Here is a 24508-nt window from a genome sequence, read left to right as displayed (position 1 = left end):
AGTGATAGTTATTACTTAAGTAAAATTTAAAATTTAGCACAATGTGAAAAACTGACAACTTTAAATGTTGGTTCCTACTCCTAATTTTGTAAAAAAAAAAAAAAAAGAAAAGAAAAGAAATGCAATAGATTCTAGATACTTTTCTAAGCTCTAGGGATACGGCTATGGGCAAGAGAACCAAGACCTGCTCTCCTGAGAGTCACTTACATTGTACCTGAGTGGAAACAACCATCACATGCAGACAGGGGCTCACAGGCCATGAGGTATGGGGAGTTTATCCTAAGGACACTTGGGGAGTCACTGGAAACATTTTAAGCAGAGGAAGAAGGGCATGTGGTTTTTAAAAAGAAGATTACTTGGCTGCTCTTTGGAGAAAGGACTATCGTGGGGCAAGAGCAGAAGTAAGACCAGTAGGAACACAAATGCAGTCATCCAGGTATGAGGTGAGAGAGTGGTGGGCCAATCTGGAGAGGCAGAGCAAGAGAGGGGCTAAGTTTTCAGAATCAGAGTCTATTTTGGAGGGAGAGTCAATAACACTGTCTCACAGAGGAGATATAAGAGGTGAGATAAAGAAAGGAATTCAGGATGATAACCTCTAAGTTACCTGCCTTTACAGTGGTATTATTAATGCAGACAGAAAAGACTGGAGAAAGGGCAGGGTTGGGAGAAAACACCCAAGACTTTGGTTTGGCCACGACAGCACTGACGTGTTGACTATGCAACCAGAGGGAAGCTGCCCATGGCAGGTAGATGTGCACATGTGGGCCTCGGGGAAGGGACAGGACTCAGCGCATACGGGCACAGAGATGGCAACATCACAGGGCCTGCAGAGGTCACCATGGCTGCAGACAGGAAGAAGAACAACACAAAGAGTAACTAACTGTCCAGGCAACACTTACCTCTGATACAAACTTTGTCGTGGCATCACTTAAGGTTTTCAGCATTGGGGTTGCCTCAGCATAAAACAAAGACATTCGATTTGCCAATTCATTATTTACTTCATTTTCTCCTTCTGCCTGTGTGGAAAATAAGAGCATGTGATATCAGCTCATAAATTATTAAATATAACATTTACAAAAGAAGAGCCTAGGCAGAGTTCCTGTTCTGCTAATGCTTGTTCAAATACTCTATTAAATACTCCTAAATTATATTTTAGACCCTCATGTGCACTTAATACTTAATATTCTTTAAAAACAGGTTAAAAATGATATTAAGCAATTTTTCAGAAAGAGTAACCTCTTTTAAAATATTGTAAATGATATTAAGTAAATGAGTAAAACCTGGATGGGCTGCCTACTGTAACAAGGGATTGCTCTAAATGCTATGAAGACAGGGAGATGACGAGGATGCTGCCCTGGCCTCTGTTTCGGGAACACACAGGTACCCACAACAACACGCTAAGAGGAGATGACCAAAAAAGGAGGTGAAAGGAAGACTACGTTAGACAGGAAGAAACTAAAACGGACTCTGAAGATCTAGCCTTTGCAGGTGATGATGGGCAGGTACGCACAGCATTCCAACCAGTCAGGGGAAAGAAGCATGTTTTCAAGTGGCTTAGAGTGTAATACGGTATGTTCAGTGTAATAAGGGGCAACAGCCAGCGGACAATAAGGTTGGGAAGGAACGCTGGGGTCAGACTGCAGAGTGTCTTAGCTGCTAGCTTAAGTTCGTATTTTTCTTCTGCATGTAACAGCGGGCCCCTGAACATGTTAGAAGAAAGGAACAACAATTAAGTCAATTTTCTAAAGCAAACTGACTAATGGTGGTGGGCAGAGTGTGCCAAAAAGGAAAGAGACCATGGGTCAAAAAATGAGTTCTCCTGCAGCAGAATGCCTGCCAGAGAGAGTGAGAATGAGGCTCTCAACTGGAACAGAAGAACTGAGATGAAAAGGGGGGTGAGGAAGAGATGTGAAAAAGATTTCACTTGACAACAGTTGAGTGTACCTGTAATTACTGAGGGTGAAAGACAGGACAAAGGTGATTTTACGGTCTTTGGCCTTGAGTTGTAACAGGATGGTTATACCAGCGGACTGAATGGGTGTTATGTGTTTTGATTTGATTTGATATGATTTTACATGGTGGGTATGAAAAGACAAATGATAAGGTCAACCTCACAGCAGGAACTGATCTATGCAAAACCAAACTGATATAAAATAACAGATGCTTCATGGAGGAGAAATCCTTTTCCTACCAAGGCCTGTCTTACAGCAGCCACTTCAGGAAATACTGATTCAATGAAAAAAGAAAAAAAACGGTCACTCCTTTGGCACCTTCTTTAACCTCTTACGCCACTTACCACTCCTTACACACTTATGTAATCTTTCTTTATTAAACTATCTAGTTGAGGCTATAAGGCTAATCCTAAAAATTTCCCCATTTTTCACACCAATTAGCACAATGTAGGTCCTCAAAATCCCTAGAGAAAAAGAGATTTTCTTTCTATTTAAGGTTTTACTTACGGTATTTGACTCCCTGGAGGTAGAAAAGGGTAAAGACAAGGAGAACTCAAGGGAAATCAAGCCTAAGTAAACCAGAAGATCGCCTATGTAGCCAAGGAACAGGCATAGAAGTGCTCACGGCCCATGACCCTGCGCTCCCCCTTTACAACTTCAGTATCCTCCTATTCCAGGTCAACTTCTCTCCAGGATTCTTCTGTGCTAAGACTATGGGGTCAAAAAACTCACAACCACAAATTCACAGTTTTTGTGCAATTTAAATGAGAATACACATAGGGCATCTGACTGGCTTGGTCAGGAGAGAGTGCGACTCTTAATCTCGGTTGTGAGTTCAAGCTCCATGTGAGGTGTACAGATTACTTAAAAATAAAATCTTTTAAAAAAATTAAAAATAAATAAATTTAAAAATAAATGTAAAAATAAATAAGATGAGAATACACAGATAAATTTTTTAAGTATCAACGTTGTATGGACCGATAGCAATTTTACTGAAGGAAGGAGTCATGGGGACTGAAGGGACTCAATGGAAGGGCAGGCCAGCATTGCGTGTGGTCTGCGACATCTGCCCTTTCTTCTCACAGCTACAGACCGTAGTGGGTTACCAACTTTATCACCAGCTTTAACTTCATTTGAATGCACAAGCACATGAACAAGCAACTAAACTAACGGCTATCATTACTATACCCCTGATTCAAAGCATTAACTTACTGGGACGTTATTAATCCTCATACGACTCAATGTTCTTCTATAATAGCTGAAATCGTTCTGTATGGCAGGATTTGTCATCTAAAGAAGACATTTATGAAAGAAAAATGTATTATGCACGCTAAGTGATAGTGTAAAAATGAAGTGAAAAATCTCCTAATTACAGTTTTAACTAGTTAAGTGACACTCCCTAATCTGTTAGTATCATTTTAAGAACTAAAACTGGCATCACCCAAGATAGCTTTTTGTACCTAAATCACATAACATTGTACTTTGTCCTTCTGAACATATATAAACCACGTAGACTGTTTTACAATCATGATCTGTATACTTCCCTTCTTCTTTTCAATAATTTTAGGTAATATACTAAAAGGTTGTTTCCCCAAAACTAGTATTACCAAAAACCAGTATTACCAAGTAAACAAAAACAAGAAGAAATACGTAGGCACTTGTTTTGAATTATTACAATAAAAGTATGTGTATATGGTCAACAGGGCAATCCTCAGACTAAACTTTTATATTCAAATCCTTTGTGCTCAAAGTATTAATAAAAGATAATAGTTTATTAATATATTTATTAATTATATTAATAATATTAATAAAAGAGAATAGTTTCCTATTATCATATTATCATAAAAGGCTGTAATTAGGAATCCACCTCTTCCTTTTATCAGATAAGGTCCCCGAGGTCTTGGAAAGTCGAAGGCCCTGCCTCACACCTGGTTACTGTGACATAGCCTCAAGTGGATCAGGTCTCCTCACATGAAAGTTACTTCTGGTTTCTTTACACTCAGTCCTTCTAACAAAGGGGGGGTGGGTGTGTGTGTGCAGGGAAATAGGAAGATAGACAGATAAGGAAGAAAGGGAGGAGGGGTGGGAGGGAGGGAGGAAAGAAGGAACTATCCTAACATCTTTATATAAAGGGATGTTGAAAATTAGGGATGAGGGGCGCCTGGGTAGCACAGTGGTTAAGCGTCTGCCTTCGGCTCAGGGCGTGATCCCTGCGTTGTGGGATCGAGCCCCACATCAGGCTCCTCTGCTATGAGCCTGCTTCTTCCTCTCCCACTCCCCCTGCTTGTGTTCCCTCTCTCACTGGCTGTCTCTATCTCTGTCGAATAAATAAATAAAATCTTTAAAAAAAAAAAGAAAAAAAAGAAAATTAGCAGAAAAGAAAAAATAATATTAGAAAAGGTCAATATTATTCCAGAGACACTTTAAAATGAAGCTAAATGAAGACTGAGTATTGGGTAATTTGCTATTTGCTACACATGTAATACATCAAAAGACCTGCCATAACTTTTAAATCCAGTTTTCCACGTTTTGCTAAGGACTAACAGACACCATGTAAACACACTGTGACAGGTCTCCAGGCATTTCCTGCCGTGCTCACTGAAAGGCTCACAACATCCATGCACTCAGGGCCAGCATGAACTCCTACCTTGAGCTCGTCGAACCGGAGTGTGAAATGAAGAATCTCTGCAAACTGTTTGGCAAGAGCCTGCTCTCGCTCTAGATGCTGCGTGGGAGAGTATGGGGTACTTGTCAAGGCTCCCAGAAGACCTCTTAGTGCTGCTTCTAAAGAAAGGAAGATTAAAATGTTAAGCCATACCTCCCTGATTTTTATTTAAAAATGAAAAATTTATAAATGCTATGATTTTAATTCCCATAAAAATAAGGTCTCTTCAAAAGCCAGATTATCTAAATATAATCACTGAAACTGAATAGTGTTTAACAGAATAAAAACCTTAAAGGGACCAAATTCAGTTCCATAAACCCAAATTCAAAATAACATAGAATGTGAATCTGAATTAAACACCAGAATCAAACAGCAAATTTTATATTATTTTCACCATTCTACAGTGTTGATTTTTATGAACTGGTAAGGGTTACGTACAGCTGAGTAACTTTTCCAGTGGCATCGTGTCCACACAGTCAAATCTCTACATGGCTGAGAACGAATTACCAACTTCTCACACTTCGAATGTGTTGCTTATTTATAAACACAAATTGCTTTCTTTCAGATATTGTAAAGGAAACAAAGTATTTGGTTTAATAATTAGCTTCCTGAGTGTCTTTAGAGCTTGGCATCTTAGAATCACAATATAAATATTCTAATTCATTACATAAGTAAAACGGTCCCTTCAAAATAAGTGCTCTTTTTGGAATGCTAGACTAATATATAGTGTTTAAAAATGGTAATATAGATATTTCACTTCAAAAAAAACCAAAGCAGTCAAACTAATTCATTCAGATTTCAGAATCAGAAAAAAACGCCCGATTCTATTCAGAGAAAATAAGAGTTTATGGTAGTAGGTAGTGATTTGACATTAATGAAAAAATGTCAGATTAAGTAAATATTTATTAATAATAAATTTATGTCAGATCATCAACCCTTAACTTAAAAAAACACCAGCTCTACGATTTATGAAGACCCCTACCATGAACTAACATCCCTACTATGCATTGTGACTTAGTCTCATATTTAATTTTCACCATCAACTAGGACATGAGCATTACAGATGGGTGCATTGAGTTTCAAAGATTTTAGACCCCCCAAGGGTATAGCTAGTAAATGCCAGATGTTTCTGACCCTAGAGCCCTTTTCTTTCCACAATAATACATAATAAATTGTCTCAAATAAAGCAACATTCTACCTAGCCTTCTGTAACCTTATAAAACATGAATCTATGGATTACTACATGATAGATATGTGCTAGTATGTCTAGTATGTGCTGGTACTGATACTAGCATGTCTAGTATGTGCTGGTACTGAGCTAGACACTACATAGTCATTATTTGTCACCTACACAATAACTCCAAATGATAGTTATTTTTTTATAGCAAGTCAGAAAATGTGCTGATTGTCTACCACGTGCCAGGCACTGGGAGAACAGAGATGAAAGCAGACATGCCCCCTATGCCCACATGGAGCGTGACTACACAGAGAAGAAAGATAAATTATTACAGTTGTGATGTGTGTTAAGGAGTACATGATACAATGAAAAAACATAAAAACAGAACTTCACCTAGTTGAAGGCTCAGGAAAAGATCTCTCTGAGTAAGTGACACTTGGGCTGAGACTGAAGTGTGTACTAAGGATGAGCAAGAGTTTGCAAGCACGGCAGTAAGCCAGATCCTGAGCTGAGAAGAGCATGACATAGCAGAAGAACTGCAAGAAGACCAATACAGGTAGAAAATAGAGTACAAGGAGAAGAGTAACCCCAAACTAGAACAATAAGCATGTGATTTATGTGCCATATCAACTATTCTGGTCTTGTCATCCTACTGTTCCTGGAAAAACTACTTGAGCAGGGTAGTGATATCATCAGATCAACATGTATAAAAACTCCACATCATCTGCTATGTGCAGAATGGATTGCAGGATAGTATGGATGGCTTATAGACGTGCAAGAGTGGATGTGAAGGTCAATTAAGAGGAAAAAACCATTTTAGCTATTTTGAAAAATGGTCTACTCATCTCCCAAGATTTATTCCATCTGTCAGTATTAATATAAGTGGAAAGCAAAGTTTGAGAGAGATGAGAACAGTAAAAACTCTTAAAACACACACACACCCAATACTGTTACAGGCTGTTAAAGAAAAAAAGAAATTTGCATTTTTTAGATTTTATCAAGTCTCAGGGTAAATTTAACATTCAAGGTGATCTACCACTTTGGGGGACGGCAGACACCCTCCCTCAAGGAGTGCAGGCCAGTCACTTGACTGAGTTGGGATGGACAGTATCCATGTTGGATGACTTCTGTCCCTGAATGGCTGAAGTCCTCAAGGGCAAATCTGTGAAAAAAAGGGCATCTCAAGACAATGGCACTGCTTATCTGCCTTTGGGGCACCCAGACCAGCCTCTCATCTTGGGGGCCTCTGTGGATACAAAACAGTCCTACTAGTCTACAATGCCATGTGTCTAGAAAGGAATCAGAGACAGAAGATCCCAGAAGGTGGCTCATGTCTCTGGCTGAGTTGGAAAGAAAGGGAGGTCAAGGAAGAGATGATGTAGGAACTGGTCCTCCTGATGGAGCTCCTAAAACAAAACTCTGTGATTAGGATTCTTAGGAAAGGTGACAAGAGGAAATTAACAGGCTACTAAGCCCTAAATTCTAGAAGAAATTAGCTGGTAGATCAGTGTACAAGGTTACAAGGAAGAGACCAAATGGGAGAAATAATAAAGACAGATTAGTCCACAAAGTAGAACAGTAAGGAAATAACTGGATGCCTAGGAAGAGGAAGCCCCTGTGGAAAGTTGCCCTTTAGAGACAAGAATTTATTCTCACCACTACCATCCACACCTCAACCAAAGACTTATATCGGAACTTAAATCCTCAGAAGAGAACACCAAAGACGTGGACTGTGGGTGACTTAACATAGCCAAGAAACATGACCACACTCATGTGGGCAATCTAGCCGAGTAAAAACGAGCCAACATGTTGGACAGACCTACCCATTATGACCCCAGCGGATGGTCCCTTTTAATAAGCCCCTAGAACAGGAAGAAGACTGAGGAAAGACAAAGGAGTCTGTTGACTGTCTGATCATACAACCTTCACTGAGGTTCCTCAACCAGGAAGGCGTCAGCCTGAAACAAGCAAGTACAGGGTATTTCCCAGGCCAGCAATGTTAATCTTGTCAACAAAGGTCAGTATATCTTCCAAATTAGTCGAGTGATCCCTTCCCTGTCTCTCTGTAAGTATGCAACCTGGCAAGGGATCAGGGCCCCTCTTCTGGAGTACACACCACGGTATATTCGTGGTGTTGAGGCCAAGCACCCTCCCCTTGGAATTTCAAGATTCTGAAGGAACACTTGTATCTTAACAGTTAGGTGGTGCTTTGTAGGCCATTTGTAATGTGTACCCTCACCTGTGGCTCAAGTCGGAACGGAAGAGACAAAAGGTTCAGTGAATATAAACCAAATGGCTCACCAGACTTGAGGTCCAGATAGAGTACTGAAACTCAGAGAATTTAAGTCATGTGGTCAAGACTACACAACTAATACATGGCAAACACCAGATTTCAAATAGGAAGCTATGCCTCCAAAGCCTAAAATCCATTATTATTGCTTCTCCTAAATACCCAACACATATCCAATACATCAGATGTGTATTCTTTTTTTTTTTTTAGAAATTATTTATTTATTTGACACAGAGAGAGAGAGAGAGAGAGAGAGAGAGAGAGAGAGATCACAAGCAGGGGGAGAAGCAGAGTCCCCGGTGAGCAGGGAGCCTGACATGGTACTTGATCCCAGGACCCTAAGATCATGACCTGAGCTGAAGGCAGACAGACGCTTAACCGACTGAGCCATCCAGGCACTCCTATATGTGTGTATTCATTAATTCATCCCTCACTCACTCAAGAAACAGTGAGTTACTATAATATGTAAACAAGGATATGTTTCTGTCAACAAGGAAACTGGAAACATTACTAACCAGGTTACTGGCAAAGAGATGAGGGTTAACTTGTCCTATCTTAAATTTGTACTTTGTTCATAACTTTACAGAAGTCCCTAGAGTAATCAAAGTTCCAGGCTCTCACATGACGGCATGAAACACCACAGCTTTTCGCTATTACCTATGTTCTAATACCACTCGGCTGAAATGGAACACACACCACTAACCTGATTTAACTCCAATAGTTAAAACATAAGAAAACATGTAAGCCTGACTGGTTGGGCCTATTTTACAATGATCCTTTTTTAAGTGGCAAATGCTAAGAGGCCAAGATGAGTCTGAACAGGCGTGAGCACCACCTAAAGCAATGTAACTTCAAATGCAGCTAGGAACTAGCAACTCAAGAAATACTCTCAATACGAAGGAGTCAAGATAACCACAATTAAAAGATTTTAGTTCAATGAGGTTACAAAACCACAGACTAGAGATACTTGATTCAAAGGTCGGCAGCGTGAAAGAACTGACTGTCCTGTTGAGAAAATAAGCTACAATTCCTATTTCTAGTAAGAAAAGGATAATTTATATCAACATTTCTATTTCAACAATCTGTACATTTAACAGTCTACTTCATCTAAGGAAAAACAGCAGTTGTCTTTGTTTTTAAAAAACCTAGGCATTTTTAAAAAAAATGAACTTCAGCTTTCAAGTAGGTTGCAGACCCAAGTGGCCTAGTAGCTAATATGAAAGTATGGAGAGCCGGACAGAAAAACCTAGGAAGTGACAGGGACCTATGAGAAACTGGAAGGCATACACCAATGGACACAGAGATGCTGTGCCACAGAGATCGCTCCAGCCAACTGAGACGTAGACTAACCAACCACTGCCTAAGCCACTGATTTTTCCCAAGGCATCTGGAGACTTAAACAAACAACACAGAACCCAAATAATTACCAATTTTTAAAACCTGGCAACTTGTGTCTTTCAAATTACTCCAACAGCTAACTGCCTAAATCTTACCTGCTCTGTCTCCTTCTTCTTCAAAAGAAAAGGAATTTCAATTTTGCTTACTCATGGTATGGAAGGTACAATTCTGATCTCTGAGTAATTTTTCCCATGCCAGGGAAAAAGCAAATGGTTTCGAATGCTTCTTGTTTGAGTAACTCCCTACATAACTTTGGGCACATAATCAACTTGCTATTTCTCATCTTGTACCATTTTAGATACATGAACTGACCATAATCAGCAATGATTTTTAAGAACACAAAAATCTAAATAACCCAAGGGCCTGAGAATTAGTTCCCACATATGGGACAGGATTCGCTATAGAGCTGGAGAGAAATTCTACCAAGTGGTTTCTCATTCTAGGACTCTTCAGGCTACAAAAAAAAAAAAAAAAAAAAATCAGACATTTCCTTGTGGAAGTTATAATTTGTTGGGGGAAATGGTCTAAATAAATGAAAGACCTGGACTGATAGGGATGGTAAGATTATGCTGTAATCTTACAGTCTTAACAAGATTACTGTACCTATGTACCACACAAATTTAGCCAGGTGAACATAAAATACTCTACATTAATTCCTTAGCAATAAATGTCTTTTTCACTAGGGAAGTCATAATTACAAAACTTTCAACTTACCTAACCTCTGAGAAAATTCATAAAATGTCTTTAATTTGCCTACTAGTGGGACAACTGCACCCCAAGCCTTCTCTTGCAACTTCTCATCTGCTGGATGCTGGATTGCCTTCAAAATCCAAAGAATAAAAATAGTTAGAGTTTTAAAAATCAAAACAGTGTTATTTTTACATTAAAATATAGGTTTCGGCAAACATAGGAAACCCTGGTATACTTGATAAAATATCACCAGTCTCTCAAACCATTAGGCAATCTTTTGTGAATATGGAGGGCACTTCCAAAGAAAGGTATTTTCTTGCTTTCATCTTTCTTTTGCTTTTTTTAATCTTTTATGGAACTTAACACTTTTTTCAACTATCTGGCTTGTTTTCTCTAACATCTTCAAACAAGCTAAACACGCTATCTGAAAGTTGAAACTCATAACCAAGATGGGGGAGTTTATGGGGGTCCTTCTTATAAACATTATCAGGAGGTATCGACATGTTTAGATTTTCCAAAGGCACTAGGTACTCTGACTCCATCCACACTAAACTGAAAAACAAGAAAGCAAAATAAAATTGAAACCAGAAAGATTTAGGGAATGCTCTGAATAAATCAGCTACTAACTAAACAAATGGGCTAGATATTATTTACACAATGTGCCTTATAAGCTGCCACTACATCCAAATTTTCTTGTTTTTTTATATAAAACTTTTTTAAAAAGATTATATTCACTTATTTGACAGAGAGACAGGTAGAGCATGAGCAGGGGGAGGGGCAGAGGGAGAGGGACAAGCAGTCTCCCCACACAGAAGGAAGCCCAACTGTGGGGCTCGATCCCAGGACCCCGAGATCACAACCTGAGCCTAAGTCAGAAGCTCAACCAACTGAGCCACCCAGCCGCCCCTATATAAAACTTTTTAAAATGATATTTAAACACAGCAGGATTCTGAAGTGAATCCCATTTATGTGACTACCTAGAATTTTAATGTTAAAGAAAATGTGTCACTACATATAACAATCCTTCCTCCACATTGATACAAATATTTCAAAGGGACTGTGATACTATCCTGACATATATGAAAAAGTTCTTTTAGCCTCAAGCCCCATCTCAGCAATGTTTCACATCAAGTGGTAAAAATCTGTTTTTTAGGAAATAAGAAACAGATAAAAATTAAAATTTTCTTTTCTTGAGAAGCATATCCAACTTTTCTTGCAAGGATCTAAAAATACTTTCTCTTAATATCAAAAGGGTCTGGCAAACATTATCCACGTTCGCAACTGAGTGAGTTAACAACTGAGTGAGTTAACTACTTCCCTGACCCTGCCTGCCCTGCCTCGATGGAGAACTGGGACACTGGCTGCTCTTTTACAACAACATATTATGGTTCGTCACTATAATTCTGATTCCTTCTCCTTTTGCCTCAGTTTCACTGTGTTAGGTGACATTTTTGGTACAGCACCCAGACAGCCCAACATGCAAATGACATTTAGTACACGTCAGCAGTGAGACTGTCGTGGAGCAGACATGGTAACCCTCAGTTTCAAAAATGTTAAACTGGTATAGATGTATCAAAACAGTACTGGAGAGTTCTTATTTCCCTCACCCGTGGTTTATCCTAGAGAATAAGCTTTGTTTATTTAATAGATCCTGTATTAAATCAAACTTTATTCTATTTCAGTCATGTTTAATAAAATGCTATTTAAACAAAAATGTAAGTAATTCCACATCCTCAGCATGGGTTTTTACATTTACCTTGCTCTTGAATGATACTGTTTCAGGGAATATTGTCTAAAATGTAATCTGGTTCAGAAGTACAAACAATTTTGGGGTGCCTGGGCGGCTCAGTCTGCCTTCACCTTGGGTCATGATCTCAGGGTCCTGGGATCGAGCCCCGTATTGGGCTCCCTGCTCGGCGGGAAATCTACTTCTCCCTCTCTCTCTGCCTGCCACTCCCTCTGATTGTGTTCTCTCTCTCTCTCAAATAAATAAAATCTTAAAAAAAAAAAAAAGTACAAACAATTTTATAGATCTCATTTTAACTGGCCAAACTGACCTCCAGAAAAGGCAACCATTTTATAATAGCACTTGTATTAAACTACCTGTTCTTTCATAAACCAACCAATACTGAGCTTTTAACAATTTATTATCATATACAGTAAAACTGCTTGACAGTGCTATGCATTTATTGGTAAATCTGAACATTTTTTTCTATCGTCTGTGCTTTTTCACAGGTAGAATGGTTGTTCTACCAAGTTTATTTAAGTCTTCCTATTGACAGTTGCTGTAGTTCTATCTGTTCTTTGTATATTTGTATATAACCAGCTGTTATTTATACTTTCTTTTCTTAACCTCAATTGTTTTCCTACTATTCAGAAATATTTTCTGCTTATAGAGTTAAACCCAAACATCAATATGCATTCCTCAGTGAAAATTTCTTCAAATGCTTGAATAGTTACACACTACTTACCTTAATCTACACAAGATTTAAATGCTGTTTTAAGTCTTCTAGCTTACATTTTTTTTTAATCTATTTTATTTACCTATTTCTCTGTTCTTAATTCCTTCAACAAAGAATTAATGAAGGTACCTTTATAATAAGTCTCAAAGCCTGGTAAGGTGAATCTCTTACTATCTCCTGTGATTCTCCCCTTTCCTTTTAGTGTTATTTTTCTATGTAAACTTTAACTTTGTAACATTTATTTACTTTCCCGTGTGACCGACCATGGAATGCCACGAGCGCTCTGAATATGGGTGACCGCAGGGTCCTACGGAGAACTCCAACCTTTGGTCACTGCGTCTAAAGTTCCTGGTTTCACAGCTCCCTCTTTGAAATGGCTCCTAAGTAAGGTTTCTATCATTTTACCGTCTTTTAGAAGAAGACAACTGCATTCAATTAAGTCAATATATGAATTTCATTAAGTCAATATAAAGACTATAGTAGCCTTCCCACACAGAAGCAGAGTAACCCTTCACTTGGTTAAGGTTTTAAAAAAAATCCCAAGGGCTCTAACCTTACATACAGGTAAGTCTATTTCTCTATATTTTTTCTTTATTGTTTATGGGAGACAACTGTAACCAGCTGATCAGAATTCAACTGTAAAACAAACTTTAAAAATTTAATGATATAATACTGAACATTTAAAAATAATTTGTAGCACTGATAATCAACACGAAGACACTAAAACACTTATAGAACAAATTGTGAATTGTTGTGACCTACAGGAAAAGAATTTGTCAATTAGTTAATTAAGATCCTGTTTGTTTAAATTTTCCATTTCCACAAATGTTTGATTTTTCAAAATACGTTTAAATGTTTAGGACTTGAATTTCACAGAAATGGTTACATGCCTTCATTTACTGAAATCTTAAGGTTTCACTTAAGCTAACGATATTGGCAAGATTCGCCGAAGCTCTTCTATTTATTTCTTCAACAGTTATTAAGTGCCTCCTAAGCGCTGTTCTGGTGCTGATGACACACAAATTAGTAAGAAACCAGGTTTACCCTCCTGCTCGAGCTGGAGGTGGTGGTGGAGTTATCAACATTAAATTTCAATATTGTTTTTAAAAAGTGATAGTTACCATAAAAGAAATGTGTGCAAAGCACTGGGGCAACAGAGTAAGGGGGAAGTAATTACTGGGATGTGAAGGAAGGAAAAGTGTGCATGTGCAAGACATTCAAGGAACAAACAGTCCAAGCCAGGAGAGGTAAAAAAACGGGAATTCACGTTATCTATAATTTCCCTCAGCTAATGATATCACCAATGGCTAATCTAAACCAGAAACCCTGGAATCATTTAACTCCCCTTCTCCCTTATATTAAATATCCAGTCAATCACCAAAACCTGTGATCCCTTAGTCCAAAACTAAATTGTCTTGAATCATTTTCTGGTGCCTACACTTAATTCTGCCTTCACTAATACTCCAAATGTCATTAGAGGAATGGAGCTGGATATGGACTATAAACCCAACAGACTGCTCCTTGACAACCTCTGCACTGTTAGTTATACACAAGAATAAATGAAGCAGAAGGGTGGGGAAAAAATGAAGAAACAGGGCAAGGCCCTTAAGAAATGCAGTAATGAGAAAGAGATAGGTCCAGAGGCTAGGGTGTTTCTTTGGGTGGTAGAGGACACCTGAGTATGTGTATACTCTGAGAGGAAGAAGTCAGCAGAAGAAAAACACAGAAGATGTAATTAAGAGAAGGAATAATTAAAAGAATAAAGTTCCAGAGGAGGATGCAGAACAAAGGTAGAGACATTAGTCTTGGTAACAAATAGAGATACAGCTTCTGAAAAACAGAAGAAGTGGAATAAGTGGAATAAGAGATCAAAAGAAACCTGGACGAGTTCAGAGGCTCAGAAGAAGAAAAATCGAGGCGACCACACCAAATATTTGTTCCATGGTGTAAAGTCATCAGACAGAGTTGGGGGAGTCCAGACCGCAAGGATGATAGCAACCTTCTCCCGGGAAGCGCAGGAGGAGTGGAAAAAATAAGGCTAGCAGGACCAAAGGCCACAGAAAGTTTCGTTCTGTCCTCCTCTCCAAAGTATAAATAGTCCCCCCATGCATACTGTAAATTTCTGGTGTGACAGAAACCAAAACATATTTTCTTTAACATACATAAATTACATATTCACAGAACACCGTTTTCCTTTTACCCTTGTATCACTACAACCACTTTTGAAATAATGCAAGTGATCATTCTTAAGTATATATTTAACATGCAAAAGAGAATTCGAAAGTCCGTACAAAAGAGATTAAGAGGAGAAGGGACATAGTAAATTTTAGTCTATCAGAAAATGTTTAAACGTGCTTTACCTCTCGTATTTCATGGCCAGCTCCTCTATATGATTGCAAATCCTCCAAGATACCTTCTGCATCTTTTAATACTACATTCACCTGATTATAAATTTCCTTCTCAGACTCTGTAGGCTGGGCATCTAAATAGCAGGAAAGCACAAAAAAATTTACAGTCACATGATTTTTTTTTTAGTACATTATAACTCTAAACAATGAACAATCTCAATTTCTAAAGATGGCTCATACTTTATTCAATGTTAACTTTGCACTTCTTATAAAAGATTGATAATTTTTCCATACTTCTGTATTTGAATAACTAGCCTCAACTTTGTAAATATCACAAAGGAGCAAGGGACCATCAAACATTACTATTTACCTTAAGTTAGAAATCATGACTTGGTATATTAAATGAACTTGAGAACTGTAATTCAAAATTTAAACTGTGATAGTGTTAATAATCACTTTTTACTACTGTAGTAATCATTATCAGTAATGACTGTAAATGCATGAATAATGATTTATTTTAATGCAACAGAAATGGAAAGCCTACTAATATATCTTATTCCTCTATGGTTTAAGACAAACTGTTTTCCTATAAAGTTCATTTTAATGACTTGAGTTTCAATATAAAATAAATTAAAAACTACTTTAAAAGAATAGTTGTTAGATGTTCCCCTTTTCTAGGGACCACTTTCAATTCTGTGCCAATGAACTTCTCTGCTGATGAGCACAAGGTCAAAACTCCTGTGCAGAGGGGTGCAAATTATGACACTGCTTCAGAATGGCTAGGCTGCTGAAAACCAGTACTTGCAGCTATAATGCGGTCACTGAAATTTTGAAATACTAAAGCAAAAACGGGCGTGAGAGAAAAATGAAGGGAGAATTATAGTCATAAAAAGCATAATCAGGAACACAAACATATGGGCATTTCCACCACCTGTGGTGTTGCCACAGAGCATATGCTAATAGATGACTAAATCTGGATTTCTCGCTCCTAAATTCGAGGCAACAGAAACTCTGTTTTTAATAACTTGGTCATTTGTTTCTCTAAAGATAAATCTTTTTTATTTAATACGATCCTTTTTTTCTCTTGGAGAAAAATGGGCAATCTGTGTGAAATGGAGTTTTTCATAAATCTTTCCAATCAGACCACATTAGATGCTACAGATAAGGCATAAAGCATTAAAAAGGAGAAAAGTTATGATTATCATAATGTCTTAGAGAGGCACCGTGTTGGCTGAATTCCTCCACACAAAAATTTTTCTTACAGGGACAGGGGAAGCAGACCATATTGATAATATGAATTGAGAACATTTCTGATAAATCCCTTTGTCTACCAATCATGTAAAACTAGTACTTAGACTTTTCCGCACCCACTTGACCTTCCCACAAATATACAATATATTTATTTCTTTCCTTAGAAAATTCAAAGAAACTTAGTTCACACATGAAACTACGAGTCCAGATGTCTAAGAACTGTAACTTTATTTTGCACATGGGGCAAGCCATAATTCAATTCCACCTATTAAAGCTGCAAACTAGTCAAAAATATACCGGTTTTTAAAAAATCAACAGAGCACCAAATTTTAACTTCAACATACTTAAACAGTACTACGGTAACAGTTAACAGCTAACATTCATGTGCAAAGCCAACTTAAGAATTTGTGTTCTTGTATCTGTTTCTTTATTTTCCAAATCTCCTTTCAGAAATCATGTTTTTTAATAAAAATACTGTGACAAAATTACACAAGAGGAGCCAAATTAAAAATACTCTGTGTCCAAAGTCGTAAAGGTATTACTAGAAGCAAATATTGATATTGGAGCTAAATGATTTTTTAAAAATCAGGGTTTGTCATTTAGCAGTAATAATTTCTCACATTTAGCCAGACCATATTCTCCAAGCTAATAGACACACACTAAAAAAAAGTACACCTCATAACTTTTATACTTACACCAGATGCAATAGAGAAAAATACTTTTTTTTTTTTAAACATGCAGTTTTATACTTTTTCATATGGAACTGTGAAACTACAGACATAACATCAATAGTAAACACACATCATAGTTTTAGTTCATGAAGTGGGAATTCATGACAAAGGACAATATTATGACTGTTAAATATCAAAAGATACTTGTGAAGTTTGAAAATACTAAACTGTATTTTTGGTGTGGTGACTAGCTGTTAACAGAAAAATGTGACACTGAGACTTACATACAAAAGAAACATTATCAAGTAGATTTACGTAGACCTTGGAAGTGGTTAATAATTAAAAGTTTAGTAAGTACCAAGAAATTTAAAAATAAAGGAGAAGATTCCAGTTCCCCCTCAGGGTGGAAAAAATACCCAGCACCACACTGATTAAACATTTTTTAGACTGTCACAGGAAAGTCACATTTATAATTTTGAAAGCTGCTGAAGACTGCTGTAGAAATGAAGACAAACAGAAAGTAGCAGACAGGTAATAAGCACTACTTTACCGAGAGCAAGTCATGCAAAAGGGTGAAATACTAGGGAAGGAGAAAGACTATAAAATAAAGCATTTTTTCAAAAAATGGTATCATATAATGCAACCAAGACTTGTCACTTTGATTTTTCATGGCAAAGAATGAAAAATTTTATTACTTGAAGAAAAAACTATCACTTAACCAGCTGACAAAAGGACATTCATTTGATTGCAAAATAAAGTATCTACTACTGAGAGTAGGAGTAGTGATTACTCATCAAGCTTACTTTCAGCTGTTCAAGGGAAATTAAAGCACGTTTCAGTTGCTGTTATTATTTGAAGGTAAAATTAAATACTGTAGTAATTTCATACTGGTCTATTAAAGAGTCACTGAAAATAATTGCTAAAATTGAATCTGTTCTGGTACAAAAGGGGACAAAGATCAGCTACAAAAAAAATAACAAAAAGCAAGTCACATAAAAACTCTAATTGTGATAAGGGGTCATTGTGCTTTAGTGTTGCACTCACTCATTTGGTAAATATTTACAATCTATCTCTATAAGTTTCATGAAGGCAGGGACGTCAGTGTATAGCACATACACTGTACAGGATGTCAACTCAGTCCCAAGTAGATTTTCTATAACAAATATTTGGTGAATGAATGAGAAGGTAGAGATACAAATGCGCCTCCAGCATGAGTTAAAGCAAACTATTATGCATTTTTATCTCCATATGAATACAATCCTCCATCATTTTAGAAAAATAAATATAAGAAAATGCCACCAGAATAAAGATATTTCAAAGTACAGGGCAAAAGCAACTGAAAATATGCAAGAAGTAAAATAGGAAAATAAAGTTAGACTAAAAGAGTGGATTTCAATAGTTTTACAAGATTGCAGGGGACAAGTCACACAAAAGACACAAGAATTAGAGGAAATGTATGACTAAATGGAAAGGCACTTTAACAAAGAATCAGAGAAAGTAAGATTCCATTCCTCATTTACAAACCACCACTTTTATTTACTCTCCTATTTTGGTCTACCTGGAGATAAGTAAGTCAAGTTAACTAACAGATACTGAACTTCTATCATTTACAAAGCACTATGTGAAGGTTGGAAAGGGACATAAAAATAAACAGAAGTCCCTCTCCCCTAAGAACCCCAATTTAATGGACTAATAGATACAGTAGTTACTCAGGCTAAAGATGTGTCATTAGAATGAGCTATAAATGTCATTATCAAATAAGAAATTCCAAAAACTGGAAGAGGCTATACTGCCCCCAATTCAGTGCTTTTTATATACTGCCATCAGTATAAATGCTGCCAAATTTTCTGGGGCAACTCTAGGCTTATATCTTAGTTGAACCATTATTCTTAAAATAAAATCTTATCATAACTTAAGAAAAAGGCCCTCTTTCTAGTACACCTCAAGAGTAGATAATATATTTCACTGAAAACAGAATGTCATTTCATGCCTTAAGGCCTTTGTAGATGTTGTTCCTTCTTTCTAAACAATGTCCTTCACTAACCTACCCTGAAACACTCTAACTCACCCTCCACAACCCAACTCAAAGTTTACCATCTGAAAGTCTTCCATGATAACCCATCTACTCACTGCTAGGTATAGTTAATCCCCTGTGATCTACACCTTGAATGGTGAAGGATATAAAGGAAATGATTAGTTTGCGTTTCTACCTTACTAGACTGAGAACTCCTGAAAGGGAGGGGTTGTATCTTCATTATCTCTGAATCCCCAGCTTCTACTGGTTGGCATACAGAAGGCAAGCCGGAAATGTTCGTTGAACTGAACTGAAAACCCATGTATGTGCATGCATATAAACTAAAGGAGTCAAGACTCAAAGACAGGTTCATTCTGTAAACCACAGGATTCCACTGGATCATGTTTTATATGCATAAAAATACTGGATTTTTATACAACTTGATGTAAAATGCCAGTATATCTATCTGTATGAAATTATTTCTCTAGCTGCCCAATCATGGAGATACAGTGAGCTAGATTTAACCACTAAGAATGATGGAATAGTAAAGCTAAATTACTCTGGTAACCTGAATATTAGTGTTCAACCAGAAACAATGTAGTATTAAATATGCTACTTAATAAAATAATGTGGCTTTATTCTCAGTAATCACAAGGAACTGGCAAATCAACTATATTGACAAATCCGAGTCCGCTATATAGCTGTTGAAGACAGGACCCACGCGTTGGGCTGAAGTCACTGAAGGAGTCTAATGATAAGATAAACCTTTACAAACGCATAGTTCCAAAAAGGAGCAAATATGCAAGAGATGAAAGATAAAACTTAAGAGAGAACTTTAATGTTGGAATCAAAAGAAAACATTTAAAAACCTACATAAGTAACAACGGGCAAACTCTGGCCAAGTATACAGTATATCAAGCGTCAAACTAAAAGTTCTACTTTGGGTGATAAGGGCAACAAATATCACTTTTACTTTACATCTGCCTTTAACAAGTTAACATTTCATATACAGTTCTTCATTATTATTATTATTATTATTACTGGTGGTGGTGGTAGTAATTTTAACCTATTCCTGCCACTAAATTACCTATTTGAATTTTAAGGATAATGGTTCAAACCCCGAAAGACTGTAAAACCAAGACCAAATAATATTTAAAATACTATAGTAAATTCATGCTCCTCACTTGACAACATGATGCTAGGTTAACAAAAAGATCAAGTGCCAAGTCTTGAACAAGATCTTGACTGTATCAAAGCCAAGATTCTGCAAATGTAAGGAATTTGAGACAGAATAAAAAGAAGACAGAATAGCAGAAAAATATACAAGACCAGTTTGAAACAGATGCAAATAAACTAAAATACAGCTCTAATGTAAGTTGCCTCATCTGAAAGAAGAATCTTCAAGTCAGCAATCTGCTTAACATCCCCAAGCTGATTAAAATTCATGCTGAACATGCACTGAAAATGGCACTGTTAAATTGTTGAGAAGGGTCAAGAAAACTAATATTCATTTAATAACATCTTCCCCTAAAAACCCAACAATTTAATATGGTCCTGATATTCACATTACTATTCTTTGCTAGCCTGCACACAGGACAAACTGTAACAGAAGATTTCTAGGAATGTAATAAAAAAAAAAAAAATCAGAGACCACAAATTATTCCATAAAATGGTGATAAGCTACAAACTCATTCATATGAACTGTCCTGGTTTAAAGAAAAAATATATAAATTATTCATAAAATAGAATGAATTGTATAGTATCACATAAACTGAAGTTGATGGAAAATGCAATGACTCTCTGGGGATAGATTTTAGGACTTATTTTGTTTTCAAAACCAGAAAAGGCCTTAAATTTTAAGAATTTAAAAATCTGTTCAAATGTTTTAATCTCAGATAAAAATGCACGGGATCACACAACTTATAAACTTCTCTCTCTTCACCCTTTCCTAACAATTTTTTAATAATGATCAGTTAAAACAGCAACATTCACAGTGAAACAACCAATTTAATATCATTGTTCTCAATTTGACAACCAGATAAGCTAAAGCAATACAGACAGCCAAAAAGCAAAAGCTTCCCAACATGCACAGGGGTCAATGACACTTACCTGCCACTCTTAGACCATATTACAATAGGTCATGCAACATAAAACAAACAGAAGGCAAATTACTTAAAGGTCTGTGAACCCATTATTTTTCTTTTTATTTAGAGTTAGAAAAAAAAAAAAAAAAGGATTCCCAAAATACATACATAAGGAGTTTAACTTTTCAAATTATCTGTGAAGATTAAATAATTAAGGTTCACACTTACCTTTTAATATTATGCCCAAATTACTGAGCTTTGAATGGCCTTCATGAACAGATTTGTTTTTAAAATACTTCGATACATAGAGTAATTAAAGTCTAGTCAATTTTTCTCAACTGCAGTAAAATTTTCCCCAAATATTGCTTCTATTAACAAATCTCAAAGTAGCACTTGTCCTTTCCACCAAAATTTTTTCATAAAATTATTTTCATTAGAGTATCTCCAATTATAAAATAATGTCCAACTAGGAGATAAGACTCTGTTATAAAAATTCAAGTAAAAACATTTTATCACAATTTAATCTATAAAATATGACTTCCAGTTCTAGAAGGCACCAGAAATTTTACTCAAACAATTCATAGCTCAGTCATGCAAAGCAGTTAAAAAGATGGCAAAGTGGAAACATTCATTTAGTGCAAGACAAACGCAGTCTACTGCAGGCAAAGAGAAATAGATATAAAATCATCTTCTCACTTTCAAAATCAAGGAAAAAATTTGGCCCCTGCTCAAGGTCTGTGCATGTCAAAACTTTAAGAAGATTCCCCATGTTAAGGTACCTGTCAAGACAAGAATGAGAAAAGAGAAAATATCCCTTTATAAAAAAGAACATCTGAAATTAATTTTTTTAAAAAATAGTAACAGGGAAAATGTTCATTAGGCCATGAATTCGTCCTTCAGGTTACCCAGACTGTGCTCTGGCAGACAGCAAACCGGGTTCTCAAGGTGTTGATATGTAGGACCTAGAGGTGAAATGTGGTTTTCCTGTACACAATGGCACAACTGTTGCTCTAATTCTTCTCAAAATTCTCCCAAGACAAGTTTCATTAATGGCCTTATAATGAAAAATTCTTTAAGTATTCCAATAGTGCTAGTATTCTGGAAAAAAAATTTCTGATCAAGAATTATTCACATGTAATCTTGTTTAATATTGCACTGGAACAAAAATTTATTCCAAAGCCAAATATTAAAGAGTTTTGGCCACAGCTCACCTTTGCATTTCATCTTAACACAGCAGAATATTCAACTTACTTCCTATATGCCATTCAATAAAGCATATATTTCTAACCAAATTTGGATGCAAATAATTTGTGGTAGTTGTCTAAAGTATTGATTATGGATATGCAGCACCATACTGATTTCCTGTAAGATTATCATAGGATTCTGAGCAAACACATTGCTGGGCGTAGTCACCAAGGCATACTATTAGAATGTTCATCATAAGGCTGCTTGCTTCATGGACTAATGAAAGGACAGCACTGGCTACAGACTCAACATGATTTTAGCAAATGAAAAACTAAAGAATTATACATATGATGGTGATGTTTGCCTACGATTAAGAAAAAAATCATGCAAACTTTGTTTGATCCCCATATTTTATTAACAAATATTTGGGCCAGCCTTCACTGTGGTGTGACCATCTTTCACCTTTACCATTATGCACCAGCTGTGAAGGGCTAAAGAGACTTACTTTCAAAGTCCAAGAAAAAATGTGCTGCATTGTGGTCTATGTCCCTGGTTAGCACCTTAATGAGATTACCCATGCCAGCAAACCTAAAAATAAAAATGGCAACATCATTTAGTTCCAGTAAAAAAATTTTATGCAGAGGCCTGGGATTCGGCAAAGGCTGGCTTGCTCATAATTACCAACAGGTGCAGGTTTATATACTTCTGGCATTGAAAATTTGGAACAACAAAAGCACATTTGGCTCTGAGTTTAGAGCCCTTTCCCTCTTTTCCACATATCAAAAAAGTTACATAAAACAAGACTGGAAAAAAGATTATATTTTTACATATAACTTGCAATATTTACATTTGATTAATTTCTATGCTAGTGTTACTCCTTTAAAATGTGTGAGGCATATATATTCTCAATTTAAATTAACATAAAAAATAGCCCTCTCAAATAAGTAAAAACTGAAACTATTATTTTTAAGCCATAGGGACATTTTCCTCCTTGCAGAATCAAACCCCACTGGGAATACTAGGAAGACAGTATTCAAACCACATTTAACCATTAAAAACTGAAGGGAGTTATCAACTGATGACCCATTTAAAAAGTTTTACCACACATAAACCAGTATTTCTTACATCTTCTATACTCCTAAAATTAATCAGATTTTTCATTATTTAACTCATAGACTGATAATTGAACAATATCAACTATATACAAAGTATATAACTTGGAAGTTAACACAGCAAACAAGCAAAAGGGAGCCAGAAATCATCACAATTTAGTAAGTTTACAGAGGAAAAATAGTAAAAATTAAGGCACTGGCATAAATCTTGCCCCAAAATTTGCCATGAGTCAGTGAGGACGAAGGTGGAAGGAGGTGTCAGGAACATCCAGGAAACCAGGCTCAAACTGTGAAGCTGCAGTAACTATAGGGAAGGCAGACTATGATAGCACAGGCACCTCACACCCTCTCCTCTCCCAGTTTCAATTGTTTTTTTCCTCCAAATATGGAACTGCTAGCAAATATAAATGAAACAAAACATAAAAGTAATATTTTTTATCAGCGAAAGAAGACATCTTATTATAACTCACCCTCATTACAGACAATCTGAAAAGAGTTAGGATTTCTGGCCATCTGTGCTGTCCACTCCCCTCCCTTCCTCCACCGACTCCCTGGACAGTGGCATACGTATCTAACTTTGAGCCTCCCAAAGAGGAAGTAATAGTATATGCAAAACAGTTATTTGCCTTATAGGTCAAAGTGTGGTGGACTGACACACACACTTCTTAGAAAATGTTAAAATTTATTGACAAGTGTTAAATTTATTCACAAATGATAAATACTTTAAAGTTCTCTCTCTTTTAAAACAATATTATTCCTCCAATGGGAGAGGTCAGAATCTATCTTATTTTTGACATTAAAATCCTTATTACACAGAATTTCACTGGAAAGACTTTGTACAATGTCTGACACAGATGGATAAACTGAGAGTAAAACCAAGAGGGAAATATTTCATCTTGATTACCTTACACACTGTAAAAAGTTTAATTCTAGGCTTTTTTATACAGGAAAAATATAAGCATTTTTCCAAAATCATCACATCCAAATAAGACCTCAAATTGGTTACCAAATGTATCCAAGAGTTGTTTTTCCCCTTTGGAACCACTTGGAAATAGAGTATTTCACAGCTTTAATTTTTAAAACCTTTCATGTATATATAGAATATCTGTTTCCAAACATATATAAACTGCACTAACAGGAACTGAGACCAAATATACAAAGAATTACCTAATGGTATCAAAATTTCAACCGCAGATGGAAAATAAGCAC

General features: G+C 36.5%; 1 protein-coding gene across 12 annotated transcripts in view; it reads right to left on the bottom strand.

The window, feature by feature from the left end:
* Window positions 1-24508, bottom strand: part of CYRIB (CYFIP related Rac1 interactor B) — a 142620-nt gene that overhangs the window by 11783 nt on the left and 106329 nt on the right. For 5 of the 12 annotated variants that reach the window (XM_087864621.1, XM_045812219.2, XM_045812221.2 and 2 more), the window contains 6 exons: window positions 21699-21781; window positions 14995-15116; window positions 10197-10302; window positions 4600-4736; window positions 3165-3242; window positions 900-1016 (listed from right to left, as the gene is read on the bottom strand). In XM_087864621.1, the coding sequence (XP_087720747.1) occupies window positions 900-1016; window positions 3165-3242; window positions 4600-4736; window positions 10197-10302; window positions 14995-15116; window positions 21699-21771 (633 nt within the window). In that variant the 5' untranslated portion in view covers window positions 21772-21781. Of the gene's footprint in view, window positions 1-899; window positions 1017-3164; window positions 3243-4599; window positions 4737-10196; window positions 10303-14994; window positions 15117-21698; window positions 21782-22692; window positions 22776-24508 lie in introns of all 12 variants that reach the window. The other 7 variants (XM_045812224.2, XM_087864622.1, XM_045812227.2 and 4 more) reach the window with 4 other exon arrangements.

The sequence above is a fragment of the Ursus americanus genome, chromosome 9 (assembly GCF_024610735.1).
Source record: "Ursus americanus isolate L20-20 chromosome 9, mUrsAme1.1.p, whole genome shotgun sequence".
Taxonomy (NCBI): domain Eukaryota; kingdom Metazoa; phylum Chordata; class Mammalia; order Carnivora; family Ursidae; genus Ursus; species Ursus americanus.
The sequence above is the reverse complement of the archived record's forward strand: the minus strand, read 5'-3'. Positions and strand labels throughout refer to the sequence as shown.